The sequence below is a fragment of the Felis catus genome, chromosome F1, assembly GCF_018350175.1.
Source record: "Felis catus isolate Fca126 chromosome F1, F.catus_Fca126_mat1.0, whole genome shotgun sequence".
In the NCBI taxonomy this organism is placed as follows: Eukaryota; Metazoa; Chordata; class Mammalia; order Carnivora; family Felidae; genus Felis; species Felis catus.
The window spans coordinates 31,216,761-31,232,049 of NC_058384.1; the positions used below are offsets into that span (position 1 = coordinate 31,216,761).

Here is a 15,289-nt window from a genome sequence, read left to right on the forward strand (position 1 = left end):
CAAAGAGCAGAAGTTTTTAATTTTGATGGAGTTTAATACTTTTTTATTTTATGGTTTATGCTTTTTGTGTTTTATCTAAGAAGTCTTTGCTTAACCCAAGCTCATAAAGATTGTCTCTGTATTTTCTTCATATGGTTTATAATTTTAGCTCCTACATTTAGGCCTATGGTTCATTTTTGAGTTAATTTTTGTTCATGGTGCAAATTAAGGATCAAGGTTTTGTTTATTTATTTATTTTTGCATATGGATATTTCGTTGTCCCAGGATAGTTTGTTAAAAAAAGTATGCTTTCAACATTGAATTATCTTGGCCCCTTTGTTACATCATTGCTTTGAAACCTTTCTTCTTCCCTAATATAAAGCATTTAGTGTTAGGTTTCTTGAAGAATTGCATTAGCTGCCTCCCTTAGGTTGTGCTTTCTTTTTCATTCAGTTGAAGACATTTCTTTGTGAAGTTTGTTTATTTTTTGCTTATTTATTTTGAGAGAGAGGAAGAGTGCCTGTGGGCGCTCACATGAGCGGGAGATGGGCAGAGAGAGAGGGAGAGGGAATCCCAAGCAGGCTCCGTGCTGTCAGTGCAGAGCCCAATGTGGGGCTCGATCCCATGAACCATGAGCCAAGATCAAGAGTTGGATGCTTAACCGACTCAGTCAGCCAGGCACCCCAAGATAGTTTTCTAATTTCCCTTTCACCCATGGCTTATTTATAAGTTTTTTAATTTCCAAATATTTGGGAAGTTTCTAGATATTTTTCTCTTAGAGATTTCTAACTTAATTCCATTATGGTCAGAGAACATAACAAGGTATGATTTCAGTCCTTTTAAATTTGTTGAGACTTATTTTATGGCCCCAAATATTCTTAAACTACTCAACCTTTTTTAAAAAAATTGTTTCGGGGCGCCTGGGTGGCGCAGTCGGTTAAGCGTCCGACTTCAGCCAGGTCACGATCTCGCGGTCCGTGAGTTCGAGCCCCGCGTTGGGCTCTGGGCTGATGGCTCGGAGCCTGGAGCCTGCTTCCGATTCTGTGTCTCCCTCTCTCTCTGCCCCTCCCCCGTTCATGCTCTGTCTCTCTCTGTCCCAAAAATAAATAAATGTTGAAAAAAAATTAAAAAAAAAATTGTTTCTTCTTCATTAGTTTATATCTAAAAGTGACAGTTTACCAAATTACTATCTGGCCTATTATTTATAAAAGATCATGTTACAATTGTACCTTACCTAATTGTTGTGAATGTTATTTTATGGTATAAGTAATTTTACTGTGTAATGCTGTGTTGGTATTTGCTATTTTTGCCTTGTTGTAACCGCAGATTTGTAAGCTATTCTTCTGTTTTCGTGCTTTTCGTAGGTCTAAGATCTGGCAAGCTTGGCGAGCAATGTGAAGCAGTTGTTCGCTTTCCCAGGCTCTTTCAGAAGTATCCATTCCCTATTCTCATCAATTCCGCATTCCTAAAGTTAGCTGATGTTTTCAGAGTTGGGTAAGTCTTTTTAAAGCCTCGGCATCCTAAAGTATTTGTTCACGTTTCTTTGTTTAATATTGTGGTCTTTATTCTTTTTGCACTTTAGGACTTCCATGTGGTCAGTGACCATTTTAGTGGATGCACATGGCAGTTTGCAACACTTTTTGGTGTGAAATATAATGGTGTTTTAAGCACAAATGAAGTCACAAGTCAGAGGGTACTTCCTTGGGGAACAGGATAAATCAAATTAAGATGATCTTAATGTATTGTTGTATATTTTGGAAGTATCTGATTTGCATACGTTGTTTTGAGAAGTTTCTGACTTAATATTTTGTAACACAAGATTGCATGTTACTGTGAGGTTCCTAAAACATGGAAGCACTGGATAAATCCCTGCTGGTTGCTTGGTTAGTTTTCTCCCCACCAGTCCCTCCTACTTCTTTCCACCATTTTTCATGTACTCAGGTACTTATATACACACCGAGTCAGACTTGAAGGAGAAGAGATTTGTAGAATTAGCTTGCTAGAAGAGGAAGACCATCTGAGCTCCCGGCCATGGTTATAATACAATTGAAGAGATGAGGTTCATCTCTACAGCTTCTCTTTCTGACTCTACCCTCTTGGTGTCTGGCCTCAGAACTGTAGGCATTGCTAACTGCTTATGCTTCGTATTCAAAGCATAGGCTTCAACTCTTTTAGTGATGAGACAAAAAAATGATAAGATTGAAAAACATTGCCCCGTTGCTAACATTTAAAATCATGTGTTGCTTTGATTCCTAATTAAATATTACTTTCCTAAGGTGGTCTCATTTACCTTTTCTCTGCTTCTTCGTAGAAACAATTTCCTGAGGTTGTGTGTCCTTAAAGTTACTCAACAGAGTGAGAAGCATTTGGAGAAGATTCTAAATGTGGATGAATTTGTGAAGAGAATTTTCTCTGTGATTCATAGTAACGATCCTGTGGCAAGAGCCATCACACTCCGGTATACTCTGTTGCTATAATGAATCCACAAGATTGTTTGGGCTGTAATTATGTACTCAAGAAAGGCAATATATGTACTTTTTTCATTTTGGATGGTACTAATTTATTTTTTCAATTAAGACTCCAGGCAGAAATATGGTAACCATCCCAATCTATACATGCTTTTCAGTTACCATCTATGATACTGTTTGGTTGTGAATTATTGCCTAACTTGTGTGTTTGAAACATTCCTTTTCCTAAGTTGGTGTTCTGATCAGATAACTTGGATCTGAATCTAGCTCAGCCTCAGCTGATTTTGAGCTCTTCCTGACTTCGTTCTGTTTCAAGTCAGTTTTTGTATTCATCTGTGGTTATGTGCTCATTTAAAAAAAAAAATTTTTTTAATGTTTTATTTTTGAGAGAGAGAGAAAGAGAGAGAGAGAGTAAGCTGAGGAGGAGCACAGAGAGGGAGACACAGAATCCAAAGCAGGCTCCAGGCTCCAAGCTGTCAGCACAGAGCCTGACATGGGGTTCAAACTCATGAACTGTGAGATCATGACCTGAGCTGACGTCGGATGCTTAACCGACTAAACCACCCAGGCGCCCCTGTTACGTGCTCATTTTTATATGCAGTCATTTGTATTTGAACCCCTTGGAGAATGCCAGATACAACTACTGTTGTTTGTTCAGCCTTTTCTTTCTTGGCATCTAAAAAAAATTTTTTTTTTAATTCTGTCAGAATTTTATACTATAAGCCTTCTATCCAGTTTCAACCATATTTTCTTTTTAGGTCTGCCGTCTATGGAATGTATGTGTAATGTTTAGACTTTTGAAATTGACTTTCCTAAATTATAGGGCTCATTTCTGACTTGCCTTGTTCAGACAATCCTCTTTTTAGCCAGGAAGTCTAGGATGTCACTTTTTCCCTAAGTTTTTCTGTCAGGAGCCAGTGCTTCCCTCTTGTTCAGGATTAAGTGCTTTTGTCATTCCTCATCCTTTTGAGTGATTAAATTTTGAGCACAGTGTGATATTTTAAAGACAGTAAATTGGCTTTATCTTTTAAAAACCATATATAAAAGATTTAAAGATATCTTACCTTTTTTTTGTTTGTTTTTGAGAGAGAGAGAGAGAGAGAGAGAGAGAGAGAGTCAACACTCACACACAAGTGAGGGAGGGGTAGAGAGAGAATCCCAAGCAGGCTCCACGCTGCCAGCACAGAGCCCCATGTGGGGCTCAGTCTCACAAACCGTGAGATCATGACCTGAGCCGAATCAAGAGTTAGATGGATGCTTAACTGACTACCCAGACCCAAGATATTCTTACCTTTTGATTCAGCAAATTCACTTACAGAAATTGTTTGCTATAAATCATTTTTAAAAGTTAGTGGATATATGTATACAGATGATCATAGTATCATTTTTGTAAAAGGTGAAAAATGATGTGTCGATATGGGAATAGTTAATTTATGGACCACTGTATAACTTTTAAAGAATGAAGTAAGTATGTGTTTAACATAGAGATACTAAGTTAAAAAAAACAGTCAAGTGATGTTCATTTTATTAACTCATTTTTGTCTATAATATTTATGTATGTGTTTATACAAGCTCAGAAAAAAATCTGAAGGAATATATACTGTTAACAGTGATGAGTTTTGTCAGGGGTCATTGGGCTATGGATTACAAGAGACTTCCGAGTGGTTTTGTAATGTTTGAGTTATTTTCCACATGTATACATTATTTATTTATTTATTTTGATCAGAAGACAAAAAAAAAAAGAAAAAAGAGAGAAAAAATAGAATGTAAATAGGGGAATGATTTCATAAATAATTTAGACCTAGTTTGAATATTTTGAGAAGAATATAGATTAATATTTGAATATTCCATTCATTTTGCATGCTTGCCCTTTCTAAGTCATGGCAACTGGGCTTTGCCACAGTTCTTCATTGAATAACCAGAGATTTCTAGAAAGCTTCCAGAAAGAGAGGATTTACTTATTTAGATCACTTTAAAGGGAAAAAATTCAGATTGAAGTAATAGGTTTCAACATTAACACTTGATGCAAAAAGTACTAAAAGAAATTTGAGCTAAGAATGTTATGGAATCCAGTTGCCATTTAAAATGTAGTACAATAAGAAGGTCTTCAGATAGATAAGGCCTCAGATGTTTTTGCCAAATATAGGGACCTGTTTTGAAAACATTCTTGGCGTAGGCACTTTAGGAAGAGGATAAAGAGCTTGATGATTGGGAATAAGGGGTGATCAGATCGTTTTGTAAAGTTTGCAGAATTGTAAATACCAAACCAAAAAAAAAAAGGTGTTTTTATAATAACTCAAAACTGAAATTGTAGTATCAATACGAGAATATCAAACACTTTTCACAAAAATAGAACATTTTTGAATAGCCTTAGAAATTTTTTTCATGATTTCATTGTTTTTTCATCATATAAGAAATGACTTAAAAAAGTATTTTTTAATTTAGTGTATTATTTAATATTACATTATAAAGTTTTAAAAATACAGTCTTTTATATTTGCAAATGACATATCAGATAAAGGGTTAGTGTCCAAAATCTATAAGAACTTATCAAACTCAACATCCAAAAACCAATCCAGTGAAGAAACGGGCAAAAGACACGAATAGACACTTTTCCAAAGAAGATGTCCAGATGGCCAACCGACACATGAAAAAATGCTTAACATCACTCATCATCAGGGAAATACAAATCAAAAGCACAATGAGATACCACCTTACACCTGTCAGAATGGCTAAATTAACAACTCAGGCAACAACAGATGTTGGCGAGGATGCGGAGAAAGAGGATCTCTTTTGCCTTGTTGGTGGGAATGCAAGCTGGTGCGGCCACTCTGGAAAACAGTATGGAGGTTCTTCAAAAAATTGAAAATAGAACTACCCTACAACCCAGCAATTGCACTACTAGGCATTTATCCACGGGATACAGGTGTACTGTTCAAAGGGACATATGCACCCCACTCTTTATAGCAGCACTATCAACAGTAGCCAAAGTATGGAAAGAGCCCAAAAGTCCATTGATGGATGAATGGATAAAGAGGTGGTACACACACACACACACACACACACACACACACACACACACACACTGGAGTATTACTCGGCAATCAAAAAGAATGAAATCTTGCCATTTGCAACTACGTGGATGGAACTAGAGGGTATTATGCTAAGCAAAATTAGACAAAGACAGATATTATATGACTTCACTCATATGAGGACTTTAAGAGACAAAGCAGATGAACATAAGGGAAAGGAAGCAAAAATAATATAAAAACAGGGAGGGGGACAAAGCATAAGAGACTCTTAAATATGGAGAACAAACAGAAGGTTACTGGAGGGGTTGTGGGAGGGGGGATGGGCTAAATGGGTAAGGGGCATTAAGGAATCTACTCCTGAAATCATTGTTGCACTATGTGCTAATTTGGATGTAAATTAAAAAAAAATAAAATTAAAAAAATATAAAAATACAATCTTTTAGAAATTATAAAGAAAACTAATTTTGCGCTTCAGCAAGTAACAAACACCATATCATTTACTGCTTATGTAAGAAAAAGCATGATTTGTCGATAAAAAAATTTAAATCACATGTTTGACTTGGGACTAAATATATTAAAAGGTAGATTCCTTTCTTTTCCAGTAACACTTTACTATAAGTTTTAACAAAAGAGCAAAAAACTTTTTCTAATGCATTTCCTAGTAAATTACAGACCGTACACTTTCCTTTGGATACTTTAGCATGCGTTATCATTAGCTAGAGTTCAGTTCGTTTACAGGGTTATCTGGTTCTTTAATGTCAGTTAATTTACTGAGTACTGACAGATGCTTCAAGTAACTCCAACCACTATCAAGGTATAGAACTTACTCCAGAATATTCCTTCATGCCCCATCCTACTCACTTCTCTCATCCACCTACCCAGAGGCCACTGCTGGTCTGAGTTTTTCCTGTTACCTAGATAAGTTTTCATCTGTTTTCAAATGTCATGTAAGTGGCCTCATACAGTGGGTATCCTTTTGTGTAAGGCTTCTTTTCGTTTTTTGATATTAATCCATTTTGTATGTCATTAATTTGTTTGTTTTTATTGCTGAGTACTTTTCCATTGTGTGACAGTAACAGCTTATTCTCTTACTGATGAACTCTTAGGCTCTTTCCAATTTACAGCTATCATAAGTAAAGTTGCTGTGAACCTTCTTGTCCAAGACCTGTTGTGAACATGCTTCCCTTTCTGACAAATATATACTTAGGAGTGAAATTGCTGAACCATAGGGTAGGTGTATATTTAATTTTATAAGAAACTGCCAAGCCTTTTTCCGAAGCGATTTTAACCATTTTATATTCTGACCAACAGTATGTGAGTTCTGGTTACTTCACCTTCTTGCCAGCCTTTGGTGTGTCTTATCTTCTACATTAGCCATTCTCATGGGTGTGTAGCAGTTTTGATTTGCATTTCCCTGATGGTAATGATGTTGAGCTTTTTCTCACGGTTTTTCTCTCTTTTTGGGGAGTAGTTGTTCAAATCACTTGCCCATTTTCTTTTGTTAGATTGTTTAGATTTTAAGATTTTACTTGTCTTTTTATTACAGAGTTGTAGGATTTCTTGATATATTCTCAAAACTAGTCCTTTGTCAGATGCATGTTTTACATATCATATTTAAGAATAGACAGAAACTTCTTTTAGGGCCTGAATGCCATGAACAGAATTACTACCATTTTTTATACTCTTCATTAAGTTATGTCTCAACATAATTGTTTCTTATGTTTTCTGTCTGTAACTAAAATAATGTATGCCTCAGAATAAAGAAAGTTCCAAACTGGGTAACTGTCAAAACCACCCCAGATGCTGGCAGTGTAAAGCCAAGTGAGTAGGCTGTGAGTGTGCTCATGTTATAGCCACTAACCACTGTACATATGCTTTTAGTTTATACCACGAGGTCTTCAAAATATTCTGCTTTTAAAATGGAAAAGTAATTTAAGTACTTTTGTAATTCAAAAAAAAAAAAAAAAGAGATGTCAGCATTTTGAAACCCCATTTGGGAAACAGTGGCCTGCTCAACTGAAGAGAAGTTTGGCTGTATGCATAGGGAGAACTGTTTTGGTCCCAACTCACATTCTGATGTGCTGACATTTCATAAATCACTTTCCCTGCTGTAAAATGAGAAAAATGATACCTGCCCTAATGGATTCACTTATTTCCTATGTGGCAAAATGCAACACATGCCAAAAAAAAAAGTTTTCAGTCACCATAGAAATGTAAAGAAACTGGCTGTTAAAAATCTATCTTTGAAATGTATGAAGCATATTAGTGATTATGTATTCATTCCTTCTATCATGAAATGCTTGATTATAGTACTTTTTTTTATAAATAAAAAGATATAATACAGAAATGATCTTAACATTTTATAGGAACATGATTTTTCATTGAAGAGCCTGGTAATAGCACAATGAAAAACTGAAAAACGAGTCTGTTGAGAAAAATAAAGTCTACAAAGAAAAGATGGGGCTGGTAAATGATAGATCAACATTAAGTACCCGTTGAGTAGAAAGTTTGTTGTGTGTTTTAAGGAACATAGATTTAAGTGAGAACTCTGATCTCAAGGAGACTGCTTTCTAGAAGAATGTATTAATAAGATTAAACTCATGAAGAAAAGCAAAAAGTGATGTCTCTCAAACGTTAAGGAGTTTTTAGAGTCAATGATTTAAACTTAAAAAGGAGAAAGGACAAGGAAGAGATGATATTTCAAAGATGTTTTCTTTTTTTACCCATTACTTTAGACTTACCAATTAAAACAGGGGCGCCTGGGTGGCTCAGTTGGTTAATAAACATCCGACTCTTGATTTTGGCTCAGGGCATGATCTCACGGTTCGTGAGTTTGAGCCCCGGGTCAGGTTCTGCTCTGACAGCGCAGGGCTTGTTGGTTTTCTCTCTCTCTCTCACTTTTGCTCTCACTCTCTCTCAAAAATATTTTTAAAAAATCTAGACTTATCAAAGCAAATGGAAGGAGAAGAAGCTGGAAGGTATTTATAACGTTTGAAATGTAGTGCTACAAGTTATTTATAATACTACCAGAAATATCTTCAGAAAGTAGTGACCACTGGGATTATGCTTGTTTTGCCCTTTTATATTTAAATAGCAACAAACTGTTAATCCAAATGTGTCAATATTAGCCTAATCTCATTTTCTCTTGTATAAAATATATCACAAGCCATTTATTTCTTTTGAAAAATACCTATGTAATTTCAAAACTTAATTTTCAAATTGAATACAAATCACATATTTAGTCCGTTTTAGTATTTTGTTTTGTATAAACTCTAACACTTCCGTCCAGTCAAACCTCCATGAGATAGTGATGGTGTGTCAAGTTGGAAGGTACTTAGGACATTGACTTAGACAAAGGTTGTCCCTGTAAGAACTCTGTTTTGTTCATTGCAGTGTTTTACAGCCCTCTAAAATCCACGCCTTTCTGCTGAAAACATCTTTCAAGCTCTACCTTCTGTAGTTTATGTTACAAACAATAGATTTTTTTTTTCCCTTTCCTAAATTGGCAGTTTATTATAAAGTAGCCTGTGTTTTTCCAGACTCTACCTTCCTCACCCTCTCAGACTCCGATATGAGCCCCAGGGAATATCCTCTACCTCTTTTCTCTTGGTGTTGAAGACAGATTTGAAGATCATGCTATCAGTATTTGCTGATGTGGAAAAAAAAATTGGAAATCTTACTTTTTTTACATTGTGGATCTGCTTAATAGCAAAAATGTTGCTCTGCTAAAATGGACTTACTTGTAGAACATTGGAAAATTGGTATTTTGATGCTTTAATAATTCAGAAGTTTCTGGGCTCCACTTGGTACCTGGAATGTACTTCAGGATGATAATTTTAAATTTTGCTTATGTTAGATAAGCCATGTTAATTTTTCTGACATATTGGGAGTATGGAAAAGTGTTTAGAATTTGAGTCACTGCTTGGTTCCTAAAATTGATGCTTTATTAACCTGAGGTTTAAGGATTTACCTACAAATTTTAATTTTGATATCTAGCTTTGCCTTGCTTCTTCCTCTCTTGATTTTTAGCTTAAGGTATTTCTGTTATTCTTGGGTTTCTTTTTCTCTGTAGGATGTTGGGAAGTCTGGCATCAATAATTCCTGAGAGGAAGAATGCTCATCACAGTATCCGGCAGAGTCTGGATTCACATGATAACGTAGAAGTTGAAGCTGCCGTTTTTGCTGCTGCAAACTTTTCTGCACAGTCAAAGTAAGCATCAGCCTTTTAATAATTTGGCTTCCCTAGAAGAGGTTTTGAAGGAATAACTCATCACTGTACATAAACACTAAGAGGAAAATATAAATGGCGAGGCGTATTTTCCAAGAGAGTTTACATCATGTTGGGGAAACAGAACCTCAGTACATGTAATAGAAAAGTACATATGTTGACATTAACTGTGATAAATGAGAATTTCCAGAAGGACAGATCAGCACAGATTGGAGTAGTTAGGGAGGGCTTCATTGAGGAACAGAAGTTCTGTCCACCGAGGCACCCTCCCCAAACATACACGGTTCTGATGCTCAATTGCTACTTTCCTGTTGTCTCTTCAAGGTTGGCTGTTTGGCATTAGAGCTGTGGATAGTTTTAGTAACTCGAGCTGAAACCAGGTTTAACCTATTTGGGATGTCATATCCTACACTATTATCTTGTAGGACAGTTTTTTTTTTTTTTTTTTTTTGGATGCAGTGTTGACCATGATTATGTTACTGTTTGACTTGTTAAATTACTCTCTCTAAAAAAATATATTATCCCCTTTACTGACTGATAATCAAAAGTAGCATTGCTCTGGAGGACATTTTGGTAGTATGCATTTTGCCTTAAACATGTCCATCCTTTTTTCCCTTAAGTGGACCTATAAAGTCCACTTCTGAGAACTTATCCCAAGGAATCAGCAAAGTGTACTGATAATTATTTGCAAGGATGCTAGTTGCAATGTTATAAAAACAAAAAAGATTAGTAGCAACCTAACTTCTAACCAATGTATGTAGATAAATATGATCATACAATGAAGTGTTATATCAGTTCTTAACAAATATATTTTAGAAATGTATTTGAAAACAGGGTACACCATAGCTTATGGGATAGTGTAGAATCTATTTTTAAAGAAACGTGTGTTTGTATTGATGGAATGGAAAAAGACAAAGGATACATAGATCAAATATTGTCTCTGGGTGATAAATTGGTATCTTATTTTAATTTTGCTTTTTATAAATTTCTGTATATACTGTCAGGAGCAGGTTTGGACTTTATAATCAGATGAATGATGTTATTTTTGAAATTAAAAAATAGCATTTCCTATTAAGAATCTCTGCTAAATTTGGATAAAACTTGAAATAATCACCAATTTTCTTTATTCAGATTTTAGCGATATGAGTATTCATTTCTTCAGCTGCTCCTATCAAACCTTCAGAATCATAGGATTATTCATTGGAAAAGGAGAATGGAGAATAGAAAGCATGTAATTTTTAATGTACTGCTCAAAATTAGTAGGTGTGGCAGTAATTGAGGAAGAGAGATATCTGAGTAAATACAATTCTTATTTGTGCTTTTGGAAACTAATGTTTTTTTTCTTATTGAGAGTAATTACTATTGAGAGAACTTTTTAAAAATTATTTTTATTGGATAAGAATTATATCTAGTGAATGGTTATCTGATTACCACTGACAAAGTGTCAGTACTGAGTAAATTTGCTACTTTCTGTAGCTCCAAAATAGTTTTTTCTTTTTTTTTTTAATTTCTAATGTTTGTTTATTTTTGAGACAGAGAGAGACAGAGCATGAGCAGGGGAGGGACAGAGAGAGAGGGAGACACAGAATCTGAAACAGGCTCTAGGCTCTGAGCTGTCAGCACAGAGCCCGACGTGGGGCTCAAACTCACAAGCCGAGAGATCATGATCTGAACCGAAGTCAGACGCTTAACCCACTGAGCCACCCAGGTGCCCCTCCAAAATAGTTTTCTAAATTTAGTTTCTAAGTTTAGATGATAGATTTGTAATTTAGCGATTATATTTGATTTAATGAGAATCATCTTTACTTCAGATTTTCTCTTATGTTATAATCAGAAGCCAATTTTACCAGCTGTGGAATTTCTAATCTGTTTTAGAAAAGATTAAGACCAAATAACATAGAAACATGATTCTTTGTTTATAGAATTGATGACCAGTAAACATTTAAATTGACAGTTTATGTAGAAGCAGTTTTTAATGTAAAAGGTTTCAATATGATATAATTTGTGATGTTTAAAAATACCAAAATAGCACAGTAGGGAAGGCTGAAGGGCTTATCAAAATGTATCAGAGTGTAAAATTGTATGATGAACTGTATCTTTTTGAGATTAGCGTTTACCTCTTCTTCTGAAATGATGACAGACCTGGCCTGAGATCAGATATCTCAACCAGTACTGATGGGTTTTTGTCTTAGTATCTCTATCAATTTTGGATCTTAAATGGATTAGAGCAACTGGACAAATAAGACCTTAAGAATTTATTTAACACTGTTCTCCCCCTGTCTAGTATCATAATTACATCTCACTTGTTCTAAAAAAGGTTAGGATTTTGTATATTTAAAGAGCTAGTCACCGGGTCACAAAGCAGGAGTTGGAAACCCAAATGCCTTCAGAGAATGGGGATGCATTGTCAATGAGAAAGGTGCCCTCTTGTGGCCACTGTGCTGAACTGAATAGTGCACTTGCCATCTAAAAGTGGTAGCTGCATGCCCCTTGGCCCCAGCTGATTGTGACAGGGCAGGAATGTAGGTGCAATGTTGTGAGATCTGACTTTTTTTTTGGGGGGGGGGGCTGGAAAATCTGATTATTCTGTTTATAATCTTATTACCATATGAGACTATATATTTTTAATGTACATTCTTAGTGTTGACATTAAGAATTTTAAAAAGTGTTACTGGATAAGTGAAAGCAAAGAAAGAAAAAGAAAGAAATAAAGAAAGAAAGAAAGAAAGGAAGGAAAGGATAAGAAAACTGCAGGCTTCTAATTTGCAGTTCATTGGCCCTAAAGCCCTGTAACAGATTTTTAAATTTTGAGTTGCATAAAAGTTATATAGTTAGTGAAAAAAATTCTTCTTGAATATCCACCATATCCAGATAACTATTCTAAGCACCCAGGAATACAGGGGTAGAGAAGATCATGGCCCTATTGTTATGTAAACACAGAATAGTTTTAGATGCGTGTTAATATGTGAAAAACTAAAACCATTTTGTGATAAAAATAATTTCATCATTGTGATAATGACCTGAATGAACTGCTTTAAGTAGGGTGATCAGGGAAGGCCTCTCTGATGAATGACATTTGAGCTGAAACTGGGTGATAAAGAGGCAGCAAGTGAGAGGAAGAATATTCTAAGAAGAAGGGATAACAAGTATGAGAGCATTCTGAAATGTGGATGAGTTGTATATACAGACCTGATACACCTTTTACCTTATACCTAAAAGACATTTATAACTTAACTTTTTCTTATCAAATGTGAAATTGTTATCTTAGAACAGTAGTTTTCAAACTATTTGGTATTAGAATCTCTTTACACTTTTCAAGCACTATTGAGGGCCTCAAAGAGCTTGTTTATGTGGACTACAGTGATTGATATTTACACTATTAGAAATTTAAATGTCTAAATTTTTAAAGCACTTATTAATTCATTTTTAAAATAACAGTTCTCTAAAGATGTTAATGTAAAAATACTGCTATGAAAATAATTATTTTCCAAAATAAAAAAGCAGTTTTGTGAGATGAGTAGCATTGTTATACCTTTTTTGGAAATCTCTTTAATGGCTGGCTGGATTCTAATATCTGTTTCTGTACTCAACATTTCTGGTGGCAATATGTTATTTTGGTTAAAGTGTATGAAAAAAATCCAACCTCACACAGATATATAGTTGGAAAAGAAAGGAATATTTTTATTTATCTTTATTTATTTATTTAATTATAGGGGTTTTATTTTATTTTATTTTTAAACATGAAATTTATTGTCAAATTGGTTTCCATACAACACCCAGTGCTCATCCCAACAGGTGCCCTTCTCAATACCCATCACCCACCCCCCATCAACTCTCAGTTTGTTCTCAGTTTTTAAGAGTCTCTTATGTTTTGGCTCCCTCCCTCTCTAACCTCTTTTTTTTTTTTTTATTTCTTCTCCTCCCCCATGGTCTTCTGTTAAGTTTCTCAGGATCCACATAAGAGTGAAAACATATGGTATCTAAGAAAGGAATATTTTTAAAGGCTTGATAGGTAATTACGGATATTTTTCTTTGATGCTATACCAAAACCAGACAAGTGTGGTTTCTTAAAATTAAACTGCAGTGTGGGCTCTAAAACCATATCCATGAACTTGTACTTTATTACGCTGAAATCCATTGGAATCTCTTACCCATGTCTGGCTTTATAACTTATGCATTTGTCTTTTGGAAAGTATTGGTTCACTGTGTTATGCACATCATCCAAATGTTGACGCACCTCACTGTATCATATCAGAGGTTCACATTTGTTACTCTCACCACCGATCTCATCAGGAAAGTCTTTAAATATTAAGCTGTCAAACTCATGGCCATAGTTGCAAGTTTTCTGAAATCCTGATTTTTGCTTAGAAGTTCAGATTGGCAAAAAATTTTCCCCTGTTATTTTCTGTGAATTTACAAGCTGGCTTTATTCGTCTTTTGAGAAAATGTCTACCAAATAGCCATGTCTGAATAACCATGAAGTTTTATGAAAAAAAAATGGCTAATTCATATCATAATTGAAACAGTTGCCGGGGACTTATCCTGGAGACATCCAGTGTGTACTTTATGTGTGCCTTCCATTTTGTCCGATAATATTAAAAAGACACTTGCTCAAGGGTTGAAATTCAATAAAATTAGCAATTTCCACTGTTTTATCAGGGATATTTGTAAGCACATCTGACTTCCTTTCTTCCTTTTCATGTGAGTGTGCAGCAGTCAGCAGTGCAATGACCGTAGTTCAGTTTGGGGACGCTGCCTTGGCTCTTGGTGAGGTGCTAGCAATTTCAATCATTACTTTGGTACCAGTGGTGAAGATGGCAGCATTGGTGTTCCAGAAAAGCCAGAAGATTTAAAAACAACCAAAAAAAAGTTACTGACTTCGAAAATTTCAGCACAAATCATGTTGATTGCCCAGAGCTCACATAAAAGACGAGGTTTTATGATTAGGTGATGCTGATACAACCAGAAGAGCATGTCTCGCCATGTCTGTTGATTTGTCCATCTGTATGCAGAAATAAGACTCTGCAGTTGAGCTGTAACTTAGTCTTCCTGTTTGCAGCTAAATCTTTTATTTCATAAATTACTCTAATGTTGAAAAGTGGCAGTGCCTTGACTTCTTTTACTGACTTTTCATCCAGGTTTTCAGCATTGTCAATGCTCAGCTGCACATGACTCTTATGTTAGGTGCACTTCTCCAGCCAGTGCATTATAACTCACCCTGTTCTTATTTTTGGTTTGAAAATCAATATTTTGCTTTTAAAGAGCCCATTTAAAATAGTCTTTTTTAAAAAATGCTAAATAGTCTCAAAATGAAACCAAGAGTTAACTGGTACCATAATACATTTTGAAATGTTTTATATCATGAGGCATGATAAGTTAAATTACTAACATCTAAAAAATCAAGGATAGTTTTAGTCTTATTTTTTTTATTTACAATTTTGCTTTCCTTTAGAATGGGTTCTTTCTTTCCACACATTAGAAAACTCTCTGATCTGTCAGTTTTAGCTTTTTTCAGCATCTTTAGACCTACACAGTACAGGTTGTGTTGAGAAAACGAGCCTTCTAATCTCTGGCCAGTGATTT

The 15,289-nt window shown here is 35.1% G+C and overlaps 1 protein-coding gene across 2 annotated transcripts in view; it reads left to right on the forward strand.

Moving 5' to 3' along the window:
• Window positions 1–15,289, forward strand: part of INTS7 (integrator complex subunit 7) — a 93,124-nt gene that overhangs the window by 10,817 nt on the left and 67,018 nt on the right. The window contains exons 2-4 of one of the 2 annotated variants that reach the window (XM_011290973.4): window positions 1,344–1,473; window positions 2,291–2,437; window positions 9,551–9,688. In XM_011290973.4, the coding sequence (XP_011289275.1) occupies window positions 1,344–1,473; window positions 2,291–2,437; window positions 9,551–9,688 (415 nt within the window). Of the gene's footprint in view, window positions 1–1,343; window positions 1,474–2,290; window positions 2,438–6,584; window positions 6,709–9,550; window positions 9,689–15,289 lie in introns of those variants that run through there. The other variant, XM_045048396.1, reaches the window with a different exon arrangement.